The sequence below is a fragment of the Dryobates pubescens genome, chromosome 11 (genome assembly GCF_014839835.1).
Source record: "Dryobates pubescens isolate bDryPub1 chromosome 11, bDryPub1.pri, whole genome shotgun sequence".
Taxonomy (NCBI): domain Eukaryota; kingdom Metazoa; phylum Chordata; class Aves; order Piciformes; family Picidae; genus Dryobates; species Dryobates pubescens.
This window is the reverse complement of record NC_071622.1, coordinates 2,018,430-2,040,390: the sequence shown is the minus strand read 5'-3', so window position 1 is coordinate 2,040,390 and position 21,961 is coordinate 2,018,430. Positions and strand designations below refer to the sequence as shown.

The 21,961-nt window shown below is 46.3% G+C and overlaps 1 protein-coding gene across 1 annotated transcript in view; it reads left to right on the top strand.

Annotated features, from left to right (window-relative positions):
- Positions 1-14,285, top strand: part of LRRC7 (leucine rich repeat containing 7) — a 186,813-nt gene extending 172,528 nt beyond the window's left edge. The window contains exons 23-26 of the mRNA XM_054165628.1: positions 502-759; positions 1,841-1,933; positions 5,258-5,332; positions 14,104-14,285. Of these exons, the coding sequence (XP_054021603.1) occupies positions 502-759; positions 1,841-1,933; positions 5,258-5,332; positions 14,104-14,211 (534 nt within the window). The 3' untranslated portion in view covers positions 14,212-14,285. The remainder of the gene's footprint in view (positions 1-501; positions 760-1,840; positions 1,934-5,257; positions 5,333-14,103) is intronic.
- The last annotated feature ends 7,676 nt before the right edge of the window (positions 14,286-21,961 follow it).

Below are 21,961 nucleotides of genomic sequence, written 5' to 3'. Positions count from 1 at the left end.
TGCAGAGCTGGTGACCCAAGACTCTGCAGAGCCCTTTGGCAGCACAAGAGGGGCCCACAGGCAAGGCTCCCCTGATGCACAACCCCCACCCGTGCCCGCTGGGGCTGCCTTCATGTGTGCCGAGACACTGGCACAGGCTGCCCAGAGAGCCTGTAGATGCCCCTCCCTGGAGGTGCTCCAGGCCAGGCTGGATGAGGCCTCGAGCAACCTGGGCTGGTGGGAGGTGTCCCTGCCCCTGGCAGGGGGCTGGAACTGGCTGATCTTTAAGGTCCTTCCCAAGCCAAACCAATCTGTGCATCTAGGAACGGTCACCGAGTGCCAGGGCCACATCCTTGCTGCTTTTACTCGTGGGGTGTGGGGGTTCTTTTTAGCCAACTGGGGTCAAAAAGCAAACCTCTGCTGTGCTTTGGGAGGTTTGCTTTGACTGGACTCTGTAAGTTGTACTGATTGCTTCCTTTCAGCTTCCTGACTTTGTGGCCTAACGGGTTACGTTACCCACAGGCAGGTAGCCACATCCAGACCTTGATGGGCTCGCAAAGCCTGCAGCACCGCAGCCGCGAGCAGCAGCAGCAGCAGCAGCAGCAGCAGCAGCAGCAGCAGCAGCAGTATGAAGGCAACATGAACAAGGTCACCATCCAGCAGTACCAACCACCACTGCCCATCCAGATCCCCTCCTCCCAGACCTCCCGGGCACCGCAGACAGGGAGATGTTTAATCCAAACCAAGGGGCAGAGGAGCACCGATGCCTACCAGGAGCAGGTGAGGAAGTGGGGCTACAAAATGACTTGTGGGCAGTGGTGCCAATCCGGGCTGGGGGGTGGTGAGATTGAGAGCAGCTCTGCACAAAAGGACTTGGGGGTGCTGCTGGATGAGAAGCTGGATGTGAGGCAGCAGTGGGCACTGGCGGCCCAGAAAGCCGATGGCAGCCTGGGCTGCACCAAAAGCAGCTTGGCCAGCAGATGGAGAGAGGGGATTCTGCCACTCTGCTCTGCTCTGGTCAGACCTCACCTGCAGTGCTGGGTCCAGCTCTGGGACCCCCAACACAAGGGGGACATGGACCTGCTAGAGTGGCACCAGAGGAGGCCACTAAGATGATCAGAGGGGTGGAGCACCTCTCTTATGGGGACCGTCTGGGACAGCTGGGGCTGTTCAGCTTGGAGAAGAGAAGGCTCCAGGGAGGCCTTAGAGCTGCATTTCAGTATCTGAAAGGGACACACAGGAAGGCTGGAGAGGGACCTTTCATAAGGGTTTGTGATGATAGCACAAGGGGCAATGGCTTGAAATTAGAGCAGGGTGGATTTAGGTTGGACATCAGGAGGAAGTTCTGCACAGTGAGGATGGTGAGACACTGGAACAGGTTGCCCAGGGATCACAGAATCAATCAAGCAGGTTGGAAAAGACCTCAGAGATCATCAAATCCAACCTGTGTGGCTGAGGCCCTGTCCCTGGAGACATTCAAGATCAGACTTATGTGGCCCTGGGCAGCCTGATCTAGTTGGAGATATCCCTGCTGACTGCAGGGAGCGTTGGACTGGATGACATTTAGAGGTCCCAGAAGGTCTCCCCACAGACTTCTCCAAGCAGAGCAACTTCAGTTCCTCAGCTGCTCCCCCTCAGCCCTGTTCTCCAGACCCTTCTCCAGCTTTGCTGCCCCTCTCTGAACCTGCTCCAGACCCTCAGGGTCCTTCTTGGAGAGAGGGCTCCAAAACTGAATGCAGTCAAGATGTGACCCCACCAGGTCCCAGCAGGGGAGGAAACAGGCTTGGGAGAAGAAGGTGCCATTGCTTGGGCAGGTTCTCATGAGGGCATCAGCTCATCTTGCTGTATCTTTTTAACCCAGTTTTGTGTGAGGATAGAGAAGAATCCTGGCCTTGGATTTAGTATCAGTGGTGGAATCAGTGGACAAGGAAATCCATTCAAACCTTCTGATAAGGTAAGTGTTCAACTTCTCTCCTCAAACTGTCCTCATTTTAGAGAGCCAGAGAGTGGGGACAGAGATGAGGGAAGGGGTTGGGTTCTTTCTTGCACTTTCATGTCAATAATTCAAGATTTTCTTCCCCTACTTGGCCTTTTCTTTTGTTAAGGGATTATTGGTGGTGCTTTTTTCAGTCCTAACTTCCATGTTTAAGAGGTGGAGAAACCACTGCAGAGTAAGAGGAAGCTTAGTAAAAATCCCTCCAGTGATAATCAGCTAGAGAGGGCTTCAGGGTTAGGGAATGGCCTCTTTAAGCTGTGGATTCATCTGGTTGGTGGTGTAAAACTGAGTGGAGTTTGCTGAATTACAGCTGGAGATGTAAAATACTCTTGGGAAGAGCAATTTAACACAATCTTCATTCCTTGCCATTTTCTCTTTGGTGGTTTCTGGCTTGGATTTCAAGAATCATTCCATTCAATGCACACAGCTCTCAGGCACTGCAGCAGCTGTCCCCTCAGCCTCATCCCTGTGGCCTCCTTTGAGACTGCACATGGCAATTACATTTTATACCCTCCTGGGCTTTTCTTTCCCCATGGTTCAATGTATGGTAGACTCGTGGAACTGTTCTGCTTGGAAAAGCCCTCCTAAGGTCACTGGGTCCAACTCTCAACCCAACACCACCATGGCCCTTAAACCATGTCCCCAAGTGCCATCTCCACAGGTTTCTTGAACACCTCCAGGGATGGGGACTCCACCACCTCCCTGGGCAGCCTGTGCCAGTGCCTGACCTCTCCTGCAGTGAACAAATTTTTCCTACTGTCCAACCTAAACTCCTCTGGCACAGCTGCAGGCCATTTCCTCTCATTCTATGCTGCTTGGGAGAAGAGACCAACCCCCACCTTTCAGGGAGATGTAGAGAGCCAGAAGGTCTCCCCTCAGCCTCCTTCTCTCCAGGCTGAACATCCCCAGTTCCCTCAGCTGCTCCTCACCAGCCCTGCTCTCCAGAGCCTTCCCCAGCTTTGTTGCCCTTCTCTTAACCTGCTCCAGCCCCTCTTTGGAGTGAGAGCCCAAACCTGCACCAAGTACTCAAGGTGTGGCCTCACCAGTGGCCAGCACAGGGGCACAATCCCTGCCCAGCTCCCGCTGGCCACACTAGTGCTGATCCAAGCCAGGATCTCAGCCACCTGGGCACACCCTGGCTCATTTTTGTGTCCTTCTTTGAGACTTCAAATGAAAATTACACTTTCTAACATGACAGTTTGGTGGGGCTTTTGGATGGGTAATGTCTGAAGCTAGAATTAAGCTGGAGTTCCACTGATATACATTGAAATGGATGCTCCCTCCCCAGAGGTGTTCCAGGCCAGGTTGGGGTTCTGCTCTAGTGGAAGGTGTCCCTGCCCATGGCAGGGGGTTGGAACTACATGGCCTTTGAGGTCCCATCCAATCCAAACCAGTCTATGAGTCTATGAAATGATTCAAGTGGGGTCCAAACCCCACTCTGGGTGAGTCTGCACAGCAATGTGTAGAGAGACTGAGTGTTACCACTAAGAGAACTGCAAGTCTAGGTGTAAAAGGAGTGGTGAGGAGTCCTATTGAAGGAATTAATCATGAAACCTTTCATTTTGCTGTGCTGTTACTCTGAAACACTGCTTCCCACACCTTTAAATCAGCTTGATCATGGTTTAAATGTCACAGAAGTGATAAGAGGGCAAGGCTGCCTCTTTCCATGGGTGCCAGTGATGAGTTGAAGTCATGCATATTGATTCTGTCTGCAAGCTGCAATCAGTGGGGCTGGCAGTGAGTAAGCCTCTGCTCAGTGACCTCAGTGATCACCAGCATGACAGTGAGATGCCCTGAAGCAGTCACTCATTTCAGTGGCAGCCTGGTGTCACCAGTTAATGGCATGTGGATGACATAAAGCAGCCCATGGCTCTGCTCCTGAGGAAGCCAGGCTGTTAGAAAGTTCACAGAGCCACTGGCCAGCACCTGGCTCCATCCCTCAAGGACATGAGCGATGTGCATGGTGATCCCAAGCAGAGAATTTCTCTGCTGCCTCTGGGAGCAGTGGGAACAGCAGGAATTCAGGCTTGGGGTCTGCTCTGAGGTGCCCATGGCAAAGAAAGGCAGAGGATGCAGGAGCAGAGGGCTGTAGGAGCTGTGTGACACATTCCAAATGGGTTCATACATTCATAGGCTGGAAGGGACCTTAAAGATCATCCAGTTCCAACCCCTGCCATGGGCAGGGACACCTCCCACTAGAGCAGGCTGCTCAAGGCCTCATTCAGCATGGACTTGAACACCTGCAGGGAGGGGACACCCCAGGATTTGATTTGAAGGGTTTATTAACATATTTTACTGAAACTCTGCAAACACATCTCAAAATGTCCTTTATTCCTTGATGGGTTTTTCCCCCCTTTCAAAGTCCTTCACTCCTCAGACACTGGATTAAGTGGCATACCCCCAACCATTGTACTGAATGCCTGTGGCAGGGGCTTGGAACGAGCTGATCTTTGAGGTCCCTTCCAACCCAAACCATTCTGTGAATCTGTGACCATCAAGAGAGCTTTTAAATGTGTTTGGTCTGGTGGTTTTTCCCAGAAGAAGGAAAATGCTTGTTCCATTTTAATTACCCTCCTGACAGCCCTGTTCCTCTTGCCCTGCCTATACTGGACATTGCTTTCATATCATGTCACCAGAGGATGGGGCAGAGGAGGCTCAGGGGAGACCTTCTTGCTCTCTACAGCTACCTGAAGGGAGGTTATAGCCAGGTGGGGGTTGGTCTCTTCTCCCAGGCAAGCAGCACCAGAACAAGAGGACACAGTCTCAACCTGTGCCAGGGGAGGTTTGGGCTGGATGTTAGGAAGAAATTCTTCCCAGCAAGAGAGATTGGCCATTGGAATGTGCTGCCCAGGGAGGTGCTGCAGTCACCATCCCTGGAGGTGTTTAAGAAGAGCCTGGCTGAGGCACTTGGAGCCATGGTTGAGTTGATCAGATGGTGTTGGGTGAGAGGTTGGACTGGATGATCTCTGAGGTCTTTTCCAACCTGGCTAATTCTGTGTTCTGTAATTCTGCATCTACCTCCTCCCTGGGTAATTTTGTGCTGTGGGGTTTGAATTTCAAATGATTTTATCAATTAATTTGAGGTGCTAACTAGCCCAAGAGCACAGAGAGCTGCTACAAACCCATCCCAGTGTGGATACAAAGAGATTAGAAGAAGAGTTTCATGTCCAGCCATTGCTGGAGTATTTTAAACCCCCTAGAGAGCAGTTAGGGAGAGACCTGTATTTTGGGAAGTAGTTCTTGGTGCTAGCATCCTAACCTCCTGTTACTTCTGACTTATAGGGTATCTTTGTTACTAGGGTTCAGCCTGATGGACCAGCATCCAGCCTGCTCCAGCCTGGCGACAAGATCCTCCAGGTAGGGGCAGATTCCTTTGCTTTGTACCTCCAAATGAGTCAGTGATGATGCTTGAAGGACAAGTTACCTGCTAGATGTGGTGCCAGGGTGCTTTGGTATCGATTTGAACCCAAATGGTACGAGCAGAACTTCATGAGCTGGTCTCAGACTGAACAAAACCAGCCGAAGACAGAGTGGGGATGTGAAAAAGAGGTGGTGGGAAGTGCTTGTCCCACAGTCCCTGTGCTGCTGGTGGGGAGATGAACCAAACCCAGTGAGCACACTGGGAGCACAGCAAGGACTGTCATAGAATCCTTGAAACCTGGAGTCACTGAATCCTAGAAACTTGGAGTCACTGAATCCTATAATCCTAGAAACCTGGAGTCACAGAATCCTATAATCCTAGAAACCTGCAACCACAGAATCCTAGACTCCCACAAACCTGGAATCACAGCAGTCTGGAACCCTAGTATCACAGAAACCTGGAATCCTAGAACCCTAGAATCATAGAATCCTTGACTGGTTTGGGTTGGAAGGGGCCTCTAAAGGTCATCTAGTCCAATCCCCTGCAGTAACCAGGGTGTCCCTGACTCAAGCAGGTTGCTCAGAGCCCCATGAAGCTCAGCTTTGAATGTCTCCAGGGATGGGGCCTCCACCACCTCCCTGGCCAACCTGTTCCAGTGTTCCACCATGCTCATAGTAAAGAACTTCTTCCCAATGTCAAGACATTCAAGTCAAATTTGATGGCTCCTGAGCAACTTGGTCTAGTTGCAGATGTCGCTGGTCACTTCAGGGGGGTTGGACAAGATGACCTTTAAAGGTCCCTTCCAACCCAAGGCCTTCTATGATTTCCCTCCTTGCACCTGGGGATGCTGAAGTGTACAAGGATGGCAGCAGCAGCCTTCAGCACGGGCATGGAGCGCAGGAGAGGGTTAATGCCTGCAGCCTGTCCCCGGAGCGATCCCAGTGACACCATTTCAACTCTCAAGTAAAAATAATCCCTCCTTCTTCCCACCCCTGCTACCAGCACAAGGAGGTGTGGGGAGAGAGGAGCTTTGCAGGCAGCTCCACAAGCACAAGCGCCTGAGAAAGCAAAGCAGGGTGAGAAGCTCCCCCTGTGCAGCTGGTGTGACCCTGGGGGAAGGCGATGGAGTCGCCTGCCAGGACGGGATTGGAAGCGCCAACATTTTTTGCCTCTCTTTTTGCCGCTTTCGCATTTTTGAAAGCACTCAGATGGCCCCCAGCCACTCCCGGATCCACTGCGGGGCCAGGGCAGTCCCTGCGTGCCCTCCAGGGAGAGCTCAGCCTTTTGCTTCCTCGCTTTGGGTCCTGGGACCAAGATTTTCCTGGCTGCCCTTCCTGCCACAAAGGACTCTGCGTTGTGCTCTGGGAACACAGAGCCCAAGCCCATTGAAATGGCTCTTATCCCTTGCTTGTTTCATGGGATTGGTCATTCGCATCCTCTCATTGATTGGGGGGTGGTAATTTTACTTCTCTTTATTTTTATTTCCTTCTTATTTATATTTTAATTTGCATTAGTTGATTTTATTAGTTTAGGTACTTTTATTAGTTTTAGTTAATTTTCATTTCTTTCCTGTTGGGATTTTTATTGCCTCATTTTATTCTTTTATTTCACTTCTATTTGGATTCTTGTTACCTCATTTTATTCTTTTATTTCACTTCTATTTTAGTTTTCATTATCTCCTTCCATTCTTTTCTTTCCTTTTTATTGCATTTCAATATTATCAGCTGGTTTTATTATTTGATCTCATTTTTATTCTTTTACTATTTATTATTTTGTTTTATTAATTTTAATGATTTTTAGTCTTTTAATTTTAATTTCATTTCTATTTCCATTTTTATCAGCTCCTTTTATTAGTTTATTTCATTTGTATTTCATTTCTATTTTCATTTTGCTTATCTCACGTTCTTCTTTTATTTCATTTTTCTTTCATTCTATCAGCTGATTTTATTCTCTTATCTCATTTTTATTTCTTTCATCATTTTTGTTATTTTCACTTTTATTTCATTTCTATTTTCATTTTTATTAGCTTCTTGTATTTCATTTTTATTTCATTTCTATTTTCATTTTATTAGCTTCTTTTATTTCCTGTTTATTTCTATTTTAATTTTTATTATCTCATTTTATTCTTTTATTTCACTTTTATTTCATTTTAATTTTATTAGTTTATTTCATTTTCATTTCATTTTTAATTCTGATTATCTCATTTTATTCATTTAATTCATTTTCATTTGATTTTCATTTTATTAGCTATTTTATTAGAGTTTATTTCATTTTCATTTCAATTTTCATTTTGATTGTCTCACTTTCTTCTTTTATTCCATTTGTATTTCATTTATATTTTAATCTTTACTAGCTTATTTTATTAGTTTATTTCATTTCTATTTCATTTCTAGCTCCATTTTGATGATCTCACTTTCTCCTTTTATTTCATTTCTATTTTCATTTTGATGATCTCATTTTATTCTTTTATTTCATTTTATTTCTCTTGTGTTTTAATTTTGATGATCTCATTTTATTCTTGTCGCTCATTTGTATTTCATTTAAATTTTATTAGCTGATTTGATTATTTTATCTCATTTTTATTTCTTTTGTAACTTTTATAACCTCATTTTATTGTTTTCTTTTTTATTTCATTTCTAATTTATTTTTTATTAGCTTCTTTTATTCTTTTATTTCATTTTTATTCCATTTCTATTTTTGTTTTGATTATCTCACTTTCTTCTATTTCACTTTTATTTCATATTTTCATTTTTATCTCATTTTATTCTTTTATTCCACTTCTATTTAATTTCTATTTTCATTTTTATCTCATTTTATTCTTTTATTCCACTTCTATTTCATTTCTATTTTCATTTTTATCTCATTTTATTCTTTTATTCCACTTCTATTTCATTTCTATTTTCATTTTTATCTCATTTTATTCTTCTATTCCACTTTTATTTCATTTCTATTTCCATTTTTACCTCATTTTATTCTTTTATTCAATTTCTATTTTCATTTTTATCTCATTTTATTTTTATTTCACTTTTATTTCGTTTAAATTTTATTAGCTGATTTTATTCTTTTCTTTCATTTTTATTTCATTTCTACTTTCATTTTTATTTTATTCTTTTAATTTTTATTTCATTTGTATTTTAATCTTTAAGATTATAAGAATCTTAATAATCTTAAGATTAATAATCTTAAATAATCTTTATATTATTTCTTCTTGTATTTCATTTCTAATTTTTATTAGCTGGTTTTATTCTTTTCTTTCATTTTTATTTCATTTCTACTTTCATTTTTATTTGCCTATTTTATTCTTTTATTTCATTTCTATTTTCATTTCTATTAGCTGATTTTATTCTTTTATTTCATTTTAATTTCATTTCTATTTTCATTTTTATTTGCCTATTTCATTCTTTTATTTCATTTCTATTTTCATTTTTATTAGCTCATTTTATTCTTTTCTTTCATTTTTATTTCATTTCTACTTTCATTTTTATTTGCCTATTTTATTCTTTTATTTCATTTCTATTTTCATTTCTATTAGCTGATTTTATTCTTTTCATTTTTATTTCATTTCTATTTTCATTTTTATTTGCCTATTTCATTCTTTTATTTCATTTCTATTTTCATTTATTTTATTTATTATAGTCTTTTATTTCATTTTTATTTCATTTCTACTTTCATTTTTATTTGCTTATTTCATTCTTTTATTTCATTTCTATTTTCATTTTTATTAGCTCATTTTATTCTTTTATTTCATTTTTATTTCATTTCTACTTTCATTTTTTATTTGCCTATTTCATTCTTTTATTTCATTTCTATTTTCATTTTTATTAGCTCATTTTATTCTTTTATTTCATTTTAATTTCTATTTTAATTTGTATTTTCTTCCTTTCTCCTTTTATTTCCTTTAATTCTGCTCTAGGTTATTTTGCCCCTAGAGTTTTTCCTTGTTTTGAGGGGCAGCAAATGCCACTCTCCTGATTAATTCATCACTTTGAGGTTGATGAATGGGGTTTGACTTTGCACTCTGATGGTTCAGGCAGGGCTGGGGCTCAGCCTGAGCAGGGCTCCTCCTCTGTCACAGCATTTCAGACTCTCTGGCAAGAACATTTTTGCAACTCCCTTCTGCCCCTGCCTGGTGCCTGCTGCCTGCTGCCAGGTGTTGATTTATGCTGTGGCAGGCTCATTAATCTCATGCAGGTATTAAGAGAGTGATAAAGACACAGCTGTAGTGAGGGAGATTTCAGCTCTCCCATCCCAGTGATGCCTTCAGCTGAAAGGATCTGGCTCTCTAGGCAGGCAGGCCCTGAAATTATTAATGCCACTGGCATCACTTCTTCTCCAAGCCCCTCTTCCACACTCTCACCATCACCTCTGCTTGCCTTTCTCTCAGCAGACAAGCCCCTGCCAGAGACCTGGGCTTCCTTGTAGCAACTACTGCACAGGAGGAGGCTCCTGCACACAGAAGCTGTCTTGTCACTGTCTGCAGCCCTTGCCTGCAACAAGTGCCACTGCTTCTGACACCAGTTTCTGCTGGTGCTCCAAAGGAGGAACCACCTTCTCCTCTTTCCTCAGGCTTAGCCCCCTCCCTCCTCATGCTGCCTGCCCTCTCTGCTTTCAGTATCCTCTAGACCTTCATGCTACACATTGATAGAACAGTTTGGGTTGGAAGGGACCTCAAAGACCACCTAGTTCCAACCCCCCTGCCATGGGCAGGGACACCTTCCACTCGACCAGGTTGCCTTGTGCAGCCTGCCCTTGAACAGCTCTCCCCATCGTGTCTGACACTTTGTCCCCATGGAGCACCTCCATGTCCATGCACCTTTTGTGCATCCACACAGTTTCCTCAAGCTGACATCCAAGAAGGCATCAGACCAGGGCTCCAGGGGGATCATTTTGAACATTTATATGGCAGGCCTTGCTCAGCAGGCTGCTGTCAGGAGAAGCAGAGATGTTTCTGGCAGACGCTTATGCAGCTCAAGTGAATGGAGAGATTAAGAGGCTTGACATTGCCTGAGTGGAATCACAGAGTTATAGAATGGTTTGGGTTGGAAAAGCCCTCTGAGATCATGGAGTCCAACCAGCAGCTCAACCCCACCATGGCCATTAAACCATGTCCCACAGTGCCATGGCCACAGGTTTCTTGAGCACCTGCAGGGCTGGTGGCTCCAGCACCTCCCTGGGCAGCCTGGAAAAATCCAAGGGTTTACTTCTGCTTTGTGCTCAAACAGTCTAAGGATTCCTTTTTATCATGAGCTTAATTGTAGGGGAAAAGCCATGACCATGGTTCCCAGGGGATGCTCTCAGTGGCAATTCTTTATTACCAAACCTCTGCACACATTTTGTGGGGGTTTAAAATGCACCCTTGAGACATGCAGCCTGGAGAGGCTGCCATGGGCAGGGACACCTTCCACTAGAGCAGGTAGCTCAAGGCCTCATCCAACCTGGCCTCAAATGCCTCCAGGGAGGGGGCATCCACAACCTCCCTGGGCAACCTGCTCCAGTGTCTCCCCCCCCCCCCCCCCACTGCCAAGAATTGCTTCCTAATCTCCAGTCTCAATCTCCCCTGTTCCAGCTCAAAGCCATTGCCCCTTGTCCTGTCACTACAAGCCCTTGTCAAAGGGCTTCCCAGCTCTCCTGTAGCTCCCTTCAGGTACTGGAGGGGTGCTCTAAGGTCTCCCTGGTGTCTTCTCCAGGCTGAACAGCTCCAACTCTCTCAGCCTGTCTCCACAGGGGAGGTTCCTGGCCCTGTGATCATCTTTGTGGTCTCCTCTGGACCCGCTCCTACAGATCCATGTCCTTCTTCAATGATCTTAAAGGTCTTTTCCAATTGAACCAATTCTCTTATGAACAGATTCTGGTCCTCACAACTCCAGAAGGCTCCATTGGGACCTGGAGGGGAGTAGAACTGCTCTTTCTTTCCTTTGACACAAGCTCTTATGCTCTTGATTTGATAAGTAGGAATGATTCTCCCATTATTAAATCAGCACTTTCAGTAGGTGCCCTTGGAGGAGGAGCTGAGCAGGTGACTTTGGAGTTGTGTGGTTGTACAAGCAAGGAGAGAGAAGCTCAGGCAACCATGTCATGGGCTTTTGCCACCACACAGTCAAGAGCTCTAAAAACCCTCTCAGTTTGGTGGCTCCACAATTCATCTCAAAATTCATGCATTCCTTTTGCCTAACCACTGGAAGTAAATAATAACCCTGTGTGTAAAATACACCTGCAGATGTCACAGGGATGTCTAAGCCTTGCAGATGTGGTGCTGAGGGATGTGGTTTATCTGTGCCCTGTCACAGTGTGTTTGGTGGAGAGCAGAGCAGGAAGGAAAGCAGCAGATCCTGGTGATCATTTATTCAGATGATGAATAACAACTCCCTCTGGGTGTGCCCTGCTTAGGTATTTTTGGATGTGCAGCTCCTACAGCTCTCTTCCACACAGAAATGTTTCCTGCAGGAAAGAGCTTTCTCTGTTAGTTAGAGCAGAATCAGAGAATCACAGAATTGGCAGGGTTGGAAGGGACCTCAAGGCTCAGCCAGTTCCAACCCCCTGCCATGGCCAGGGACACCTCACACCACAGCAGGTTGCTCACAGCCACCTCCAGCCTGGCTGCAAACACCTCCAGGCAGGAGGCTTCCACCACCTCCCTGGGCAGCCTGTGCCAGGCTCTCACCACCCTCCTGGGGAACAACTTCTTCCTCACAGCCAATCTCAATCTCCCCATTTCTAGTTTTGCTCCATCCCCCCCAGTCCTATCACTCCCTGACACCACAAAAAGTCCCTTCCCAGCTTTCTTGTAGGCCCCCTTAAGAACCCACACAACATTGTCCTGTACCCTTTGAGGATGAGCAGGCAGCACTGCCCTGCTCTTGAGTTGGTTTGAAGCTTCTTTCCTTGCCATTTTTTCTCTGAATGAGCCTAGAATTAGAGAACTGTTTTGGTTGGAAGAGATCTGTAAGGTCACTGAGTCCAACCATTAGCACAGCACTGCCAGGTCACCACTAAACCATGGCCCTCAGCACCACATCTCCACAGCTCTGAAACCCCTCCAGGGATGGGGACTCCACCACTGCCCTGGGCAGCCTGGGCCAGACCTTGCCAACCCTCAAAGGGAAGAAATTGTTCCTCCTGTCCAACCTAAACTTCCCCTGGTGCAACCTGAGGCTGTTTCCCCTTGTCCTGTCACTGTCCTGTCACACCACCCTCCACCTGGCTCCAACCTCCTTCCAAGAGCTGTAGAGAGCCAGAAGGTCTCCTCTCAGCCTCCTTCATCTAGACTCTGTGAATCTAGATTGTATGATGCCAGATTCTATGATTCTATGATGCTAGAGTCTATGAATCTAGATTCTATGACTCTATGATGCTGGAGTCTATGATTCTGTGAGTCTATGATTCTAGAGTCTGTGATTCTATGATTTTATGATGCTAGAGTCTATGATTCTGTGAGTCTATGATTCTATGATGCTAGAGTCTATGATTCTGAGGCTATGATGCTAGAGTCTATGATTCTATGAGTCTATGAAGCTAGAGTCTATGATTCTAGCCTCTATGATTCTACAATTCTAGAGTTTATGAATCTAGATTCATTCCACAATTCTAGAGTCTATGAGTCTATGATTCTATGATGCTAGAGTCTATGATTCTATGAGTCCATGATTCCATGATGGCTAGTCTCTGAGTCTATGATTCTATGAGTCTATCTATGATGCTAGAGTCTATGATTCTATTAGTCTATGAGGCTAGAGCCTATGATTCTATGAGTCCATGATTCTATGATGGCTAGAGTCTATGATTCTATGATGATAGAGTCTATGATTCTGAGTCTATGATTCTATGATTCTATGATGCTAGAGTCTATGATTCTGAGTCTATTATTCTATGATTCTATGATGCTAGAGTCTATGATTCTATGAGTCTATGATTGCATGATGCTAGTCTATGATTCTGAGTCTATGATTCTATGATTCTATGATGCTAGAGTCTATGATTCTATGAGTCTATGATTGCATGATGCTAGTCTATGATTCTGAGTCTATGATTCTATGATGCTAGAGTCTATGATTCTATGAGTCTATCTATGATGGCTAGAGTCTATGATTCTATGAGTCTATGATTCTATGATGGCTAGAGTCTAGAGTCTATGATTCTATGAGTCTAGCTATGATGCTATAGTCTATGAGTCTATGATGCTAGAGTCTGTGAGTCTATGATTCTATGATTCCATGATGCTAGTCTATGATTCTGAGTCTATGATTCTATGCTCCTATGATGCTAGAGTCTATGATTCTATGAGTCTATGATTCTATGATGCTAGAGTCTAGAGTCTATGATTGTATGAGTCTATGATTCTATGATGCTAGAGTCTAGAGTCTATGATTCTCTGAGTCTATGATGCTAGAGTCTGTGATTCTATGATTCTGATTCCATGATGCTAGTCTATGATTCTATGATTCTATGCTCCTATGATGCTAGAGTCTATGATTCTATGAGTCTATGATTCTATGATGCTAGAGTCTAGAGTCTATGATTGTATGAGTCTGTGATTCTATGATGCTAGAGTCTAGAGTCTATGATTGTATGAGTCTGTGATTCTATGATGCTAGAGTCTAGAGTCTATGATTCTCTGAGTCTATGATGCTAGAGTCTATGATTCTAGAGTCTATGCTTCTCTGCTCTCATTTGTTCAGCCTCAATGACCTTAGAGAGCTTTTCCCAGCCAGCCAATTCCCTGACTCTCTGCCCCCCTTGTGCCTCTCCTCTCCCTGTGTTTGTGTTGCAGGCCAACGGACACAGCTTTGTACATATGGAGCACGAGAAAGCTGTTCTACTACTGAAGAGTTTCCAGAACACAGTAGACCTAGTTATTCAACGTGAGCTTACTGTCTAAATATTTTTATATCAATAGCAGATATGTCTAAGCCAGACCTAATGTTCAGATTTCTATACATAGGGTAAAAAAACAAAAAAAAACCACAAAAAAACAACAACAACAAAAAGGTTCTTTTTTTTTTGGGGGGGGTGGGGGTGGGGGTGGGGGTTTGTTTGCCAATTGCTGGACCAATGGCAAAGGGTAGTGCCAAAATGTATCATAGTCTATGTTAGTACCAATCAGCTGGGAGAAGGGGAGAGGAAAAAATAAAATGACCAAAAAACCACCCCCACCCCCACAAAAAAGTAAATCTCTTGATGATATCCAGCTATTGTTCATGTGGCTAGGTATTAGTCTGAATTGTCAGCCTCTGGCTGGGCATTGGTGCAGGGGGGTTGCTTTTGTGGGTTGGTTTGGGGTTGTTGTTTGTTTTGGTTTTTTAAATCGATTTCATAGGATTTGGAAACATTGAAGCACACTGAAAAAAAACAAAACAAAATAAAGCAAAGCAAAACAAAACAAAAAAAAAACCCCAAGAAGAAGAAAATCCTTTAGGAATTGTGCTGTCCATCAAAAACACTGCCTCAAAGTTGTATATGCCTTTATAAAGAGACAAAATAACAATAGTAACCTATAAAGCTGTACTTCCCATGAGATATTTCTATCATGTCACATACAGAGAATAAAAAATAAGAGAGAGAGAGAGAGAGAGAGTGAAGAAAAATAAAATAAAGAGAGTATTTTCCTAAGCACCTCAAAGAAAGTATATATTAAATGAAATGTACTGATGTTGATTTATTTTCAATGCAAAGATGTTCTATGCCTTATGAAAATACCTGTACATATGCAGTGTGTAGAGCTGGCTCCAGATTAATCAGTCCAAACTGGCACTAGACAGGGGGAGAGGACTGAGGAGCTCCACTCCCAGCTCGGGGGCCCAGAGAGGAATAACCCCACCTGGCAACTGGTTTGACTTCTTCCTCTGCTTTGATACTCCCAGTTGGTTCCATGTGGAGATCCTTCACGGATGAGCAGTGAGCTGAGGCAGGTCTGGGGGAGAAATGGGGGAAGGTTGTGACGGGTGGCAGTAAAACTGCTTCTGTTGCTGCTGGTTTTATAGAGTCATAGAATGGGTTGGGTTGGAAGGGACCTCAAAGATCATCTAGTTCTAACCCCCTGCCGTGGGCAGGGACACCTCCCACTGGACCAGGTTGCTCAAGGCCTCATTCAGCCTGGTTGTGAACACCTCCAGGGAGGGGGCATCCACAACCTCCCTGGGCAACCTGTTCCAGTGTCTCACCACCCTCACTGTAAAGAATTTCTTCCTAATTTGATCATTTAACCTGTTAATTGACAATGACAGGCCCTGCACTTACATTCTCCATTCCCTCCCAGTCTCCTGTACTTCCACTCTGGTCCAGGCTGTGCTGGTCCCTGCCTGCTGTGCTGGTCCCTGCCTGCTGTGCTCACCATCACTGTGGGTTTAACCCTTTACACAGCACATTAGTTAGAACTACAGAATTGTTTCAGTTGGAAAAGACCTCTGAGATCATGGAGTCCAACCATCAGCCCAACACCACCATGGCCATTAAACCATGTCCCACAGTGCCATGTCCACACATTTCTTGAACACTTCCAGGGATGGTGACTCCAGCACCTCCCTGGGCAGCCTGTTCCAATGCCTGACCACTCTTGCAGGAAGGAGATTGTTCCTCATGTCCAACCTAACCTTCCCCTGGCACAATTGCAGGCCATTTAGCAGTCCCTTGGGAATGGAAGGGAGCAGATTTAGCCTGGGACATAGGCCATGACGCATAGCAGGGGAGCAGCAGGTGGCACTGAGCCTGGGCAAAGCTTTCCCAGTTTGAAAGCCCTTTCAGGTCCAAGTCGTGGTGCTGGGACAGCACAGGATGGTTGAGCATCCTGTGTCCATCACATTTATAACCCACAGCAAGGAGTTAAAACACAAGACAGCTTCTCACACGATGCTTGCAGGGATCCTGTTCCCACTGAGCTGCAGGGAGAGGAGCAGGAAGCCCTGCTTGCTCGAGTCTTCTGCTGCTGGATCAGAAACACCCAGGGGACTGCAGCTCCAGCACAAGGGCATGGCCAGGGACAGAATCCCAGCAGGGTGGGGATTGGAAGTGACATCATTCAGTCCAACCCCCCTGCTTAAGCAGGGTTGCCCACAGCAGCTTGCAGAGGATCACAGTGAGGTTTGTGAAAGTCTCTAAAGGACACCCTTTTCCCTCTCTGCTTGTCAGAAGCCCTAGAAATTCTGGAACCCCCCTTCTCCTCCCATCCACTCTCACTCACTGAGGAGGTCAGTATATTCCCAAACAGGCTTCAAAAGGCGATGTGGCTGTTGGGTGCAGTGCCCTCTCTGCTCCATGGACCTGTCACTCCTGGCATCACAGAATGGTTTGGGTTGGAAGGGACCTTAAAGATCATCCAGTCCCAACCTCCTGCTGTGGGCAGGGACACCTACCACTAGCCCAGATTGCTCAAGGCCCCATCCAACCTGGGCTGTCCAACCTCTCCCCCAGAGGAGAACCTTGTGGGTTTGTGCTCCAGCTCTGTGCACAGTGAAGAGCAGGCTGGAGCTACAAGCAGCGTTGTCACCACTCCTGTCAGCCAGCACGTCCCTAGCAGCACTAAACACATCCATGGCTGCTCCTGCACAGGTTGGGGTCAGAGGGGCTCTTATTCCTGAACTGTAAGGAGCTCAGTGGTCCTGTTCCTGTGCTGCCCCACCAGCTGTGACACAGAAATTCCAAGCTGGCTGAATCATGGAATCCCAGACTGGTTTGAGTGGGAAAAGACCTTTAAAGTTCATCTAGTCCACATCCCCTGCAGTCAGCAGGGACTGAGCAAGTCGTCCTCTGTACCCACAACCCAGTGGCCAACCTGGTAGGACCTGGTTTGATTTTCTCTGGTCACAAGGCAGCTCTTAAAGAGAAAAAAGAAAGAAAAACAAAAGAGAACAAAACAAGGGAGTAAGAAAATTAGGTGGGAAAGGGTAAAAAAAGGACAAAAAGAAAGAGAGAAACCAAAAAAGGATGAAGAAAAATAAAACTAGAGAGAAAGGGGGAGAAGAAAGGAGAAAGGAAATACAAATGGGGGAAAGAAAGAAAGGAAGGAAGGAAGGAGGGTAAAAAAAAAAAGGAGAAAGAAAATAAAACTGGGAAAAAGAAGGAGAGAAAAAATCAAAGGAAGAGGAAAAGGAAAACCAGAAATAAATGGGGGGGAAAGGACAGGAAAAAAAGAAGGAAGAAAACTAGGGAAAAGGGGGGAAAGAAAAAAGGGAGGAAAGAAAAAAGGGAGGAGGGGAAAAAGGAGGAAGAAAAAAATAGGGAGAAAAAAGGAAAAAGATGGGGGAAAGGGAAAAGGGAAAAAAAGGGAACAAGAAAATGGGGGAACAAAAAGGGGAAATATAGGGGAAAACCAGGGACAGGGAAGGAGAAAAAGCTGCTTCCAAGATGCTTTTCTTATTCTGAGGAAAACAAGTTGAGCCCAGGCTGCCTGCAGGAGTCTCCATTTTGAGTCATTTTCCCATCTTCCCATTCCCAGCTTGCAGTTTGCAGCAGGGTGTTGATCACCTCTGACCTTTAGAGGGCAGTTGCCCAGAATCCCAGCACAGTGGGGGCTGGAAAGGACCTCTGGAGATGATGGTGATGCTGTGTTAGGAAAAGCTGAGAGCCCTGGGGCTGTGGAGCCTGCAGAAGAGCAGCCCCAGAGGGGATTTGAGCAATGCTCAGCCAGAGCTAAAGGACCTGTGGGGGACTAGAGGATGGGGCCAGACTCTGGTGCCCAGGGCCAGGACAAGGGACAATGGCTATGAAGTGGAAGCCCTCACAACTTCTTTGTTGTGAGGGTGCTGGAGGCCTGGAGCAGGCTGCCCAGAGAGGCTGTGGAGTCTCCTTTTATGCAGCTTCCAACCCCCTCAGGCCATTGTGCTCCTGGGCAAGCTGCTGTGGGTGCCCTGCTTTAGCAGGGGAATTGGACTGGATGGTCTCCAGAGATCCTTCCAACCCCCACCATGCTGGGGCTGTGTGAGAACAGCTTTGATGATGCTGAACAACCTCACCTGAAAAGTGAGAGCACTCATGTTCTGGCACCCCACTGCTCTGGCAAAACCCCAGCCAAAAATCACTGTATGGAATGTTCAGGAGATGGCTTTGCTCTTACCACAAAGCACTTTGAATGCAGAGCCCTGTCTTGGTCAAAGCTCTCTGGCATGCAATGCAAGGTTACACTTGATGATCTTGGGGGTCTCTTCCAAGTGAAACTATTCTATGTTTCTACAGCATTTAGTGACCTTCTGCAGCCCCCAAAAGCTGCTCTCTAGAGCTGTGGGTATAAATGTCTACATCTGATACAGGTTCATGCAACAGGGAATGCAGAGAGTGTTAAATGAAACCCCAGATGTCCCTCACATGGAGGCCTTGGTCTCCAGAGAAGATCTGAGGCTGGGTCTCAGAGGTGTCTACTGCAGGAGGAGGGTCAGAGCTTGAGGTCTGTGCTGGAAGCTCAGTCCAGGAGCACATGGGGGTTCTGTGTTCCTCCTCTCCCACAGGCAAGCCCTGCAGAACAGAAATAGGGTTTGACACAAGTGTCCACATCCATCTTAAAGGTCTTTTGCAACCAGAGAGATCCTGTGTCCCAAAAGTCACAAACAGGCACAGGAGGTGACAAGCCTCAGGCTGTGGAGTCACCACCTGCCTCAGCACCAGAATAAGAGAGGTTGGAAGGGGGCTCTGGAGAACCTTCAGCCCAACACCACCTGCCAGAGTAGGCTCACCTAGAACAGGCTGCACAGGATTCATAAATTCATAGAATGGTTTGGGTTGGAAGGGACCTTGAAGATCATCTAGCTTCAACCCCCCTGCCATGGGCAGGGACACCTCCTACTCAGTAGTATTGCTCAAGGCTTCATTCAACCTGGCCCTGAACGCCTCCAGGGTGGGGGCACCCAGGACCTCCCTGGGCAGCCTGTTCCAGTGTCTCACCACCCTCTCTATAAATCACAATGTCCAGGTAGGTTTGGAACGACTCCAGAGATGGAGTCTGACAGAACTTCAGCTGAAGTCTGAGCTCCCTCCCCATGAGTTAACATGTCCCAGTGCCCCATCCCACCTCACCACTCTTCCCCCAGGCTCCTGCCTCCAAGCCCTCCACATGAAGCAAGCGCACCAGGCTCAGGCCATCAGCTGCAAGGGTTCCCTTCCTTCCTTGAGTGGAGCACAACATCAAGGATACAACTTTCAGGGCAGTAGTTTGGATAGGATATGAATCAATTGGAGGTTTGCTTTTTGTTCTGAACACCTTTGGGGTTGGCTCCCTGTGGCTGACACCACGGTGGCACCCACCCCAAGACCAGGTGGCGTTTCCTCTGCCAGCGTCAAGGGGTCATGGAAAAGCCAACGTCAAAGGGCAGCACTTGAGAATGGTTGAGTTTAAAGCAAAAGAATCAAAACAAGAAACAAGCATTTTTAAAGATATCTGTTCATAAAAAGCTTTTTTTTTTGCCATTCCTCATCCTGGACAATTCCAGCCCAGAAGCTTGGAGTGAACAATATCACGGCATTGCATACTCATTCCCACGACCCTTCCAAGCTGTCTTCTCACAGATTGCAGCAGGTTGGAAGGGACCCTCAAAGATCATCTTGCCCAACCCCCCCCTGCAGGCAGCAGGGACACCTCCAGCTAGATCAGGCTGCCCAGGGCCACAGCAAGCCTGACCTTGAATGTCTCCAGGGCTGTGGCCTCGACCACATCGCTGGGCAACTCCAGCACCACCCAACCTGGCCACAACCCTGCAGCACCTGAGGCTCCATCTATTCTCCAGGGAGGGGGCCTTCTCTGCCTTGGTGCTGGCACAGGGGTGGGTGGCCTCACCCCAAAGCCCTCCCCACCACCACCCCCCCCCACTACACCCTTCCCCCAGCCCTTCCCTGGGTTTTCTACTCGTGAGTACTGTATCCAGTTGAGAACCAACAGCTTCCTTTATTAAAAGATTTTACCATTTTATAAGAGACATGTTTAATTATGATGGAGATGGCTGTATTGTAATTAATATTTTGAGATAATTGTGATTTTGAGCTTCAATTCTATACAGAAATAAGAAAAGAGAAAAAAAAAATTAAAAATGGTCATTTCTGTTCTTTTTTTTCCTTTTTTTTTGTATGTGTTCAAAGATTGCTATATTAACAACAAAAAACCAACACCACCACACTTTACCTGTCCTTTTCAGTTGAAACCACAGCATTCCTGTAAATAAAGCTGAATGAAGAAATTATTTATTACTTTATGAAGATAGATTTGTGAATGTACTCAGAAAAAAAAAACAAACAAAAAGAGGGAAAAAAGAGAAAAAAAGAGGGAAAAAAGAGAAAAAAAGAGGGAAAAAAGAGAAAAAAAGAGGGAAAAAAGAGAAAAAAAGAGGGAAAAAAAGAGAAAAAAGAAAGAGGGGGGGAAAGGAGAGGGGGGAAAGGAGAGGGGGGAAAGGAGAGGGGGGAAAGGAGAGGGGGGAAAGGAGGGGGGGAAAGGAGAGGGGGGAAAGGAGAGGGGGGAAAGGAGAGGGGGGAAAGGAGAGGGGGGAAAGGAGAGGGGGGAAAGGAGAGGGGGGAAAGGAGAGGGGGGAAAGGAGAGGGGGGAAAGGAGAGGGGGGAAAGGAGAGGGGGGAAAGGAGAGGGGGGAAAGGAGAGGGGGGAAAGGAGAGGGGGGAAAGGAGAGGGGGGAAAGGAGAGGGGGGAAAGGAGAGGGGGGAAAGGAGAGGGGGGAAAGGAGAGGGGGGAAAGGAGAGGGGGGAAAGGAGAGGGGGGAAAGGAGAGGGGGAAAGGAGAGGGGGGAAAGGAGAGGGGGGAAAGGAGAGGGGGGAAAGGAGAGGGGGGAAAGGAGAGGGGGGAAAGGAGAGGGGGGAAAGGAGAGGGGGGAAAGGAGAGGGGGGAAAGGAGAGGGGGGAAAGGAGAGGGGGGAAAGGAGAGGGGGGAAAGGAGAGGGGGGAAAGGAGAGGGGGGAAAGGAGAGGGGGGAAAGGAGAGGGGGGAAAGGAGAGGGGGGAAAGGAGAGGGGGGAAAGGAGAGGGGGGAAAGGAAAAAATTAGAGAGAGAAAGGAGGGGGGAAGAGAGGGGGGAAAGAGAGGGGGGAAAGAGAGGGGGGAAAGAGAGGGGGGAAAGAGAGGGGGGAAAGAGAGGGGGGAAAGAGAGGGGGGAAAGAGAGGGGGGAAAGAGAGGGGGGAAAGAGAGGGGGGAAAGAGAGGGGGGAAAGAGAGGGGGGAAAGAGAGGGGGGAAAAAGAGGGGGGAAAAAGAGGGGGGAAAAAGAGGGGGGAAAAAGAGGGGGGAAAGAGAGGGGGGAAAGAGAGGGGGGAAAAAAAACAAAGAAATGAGGTTGGGGTTGGGTGTTTTTTTCTTTCTTTCTTTCTTTCTTTTTTTTTGCCAAAACTTGAGGGGGGGGAAACCAAGCAAACAAACAAACAAACAAACAAAAGCTGCTTCCTTTTCTGTGCACAACCCCCCACCAATACACCCAAGAATTAACCACTGCTGTCTGCAAGTCCCAAAGCGAGCCCAGCGCCAGCGCTTCAGCTCATTTTCGTTTCGCACAGGGCAAGGTTGTTATCCTTTAATCCAGTTTGAATCCAGTTTGGTTTCTTTCCTGTAGGAAACAGGGGCAAGGGAGTTCAGGTGCAGAACTGGGTGTGTGGAGGATGGGGGTTTTGCTTCTGTACATACAAGAACAAGGACTTACAGGGACTCCCAACCGATGC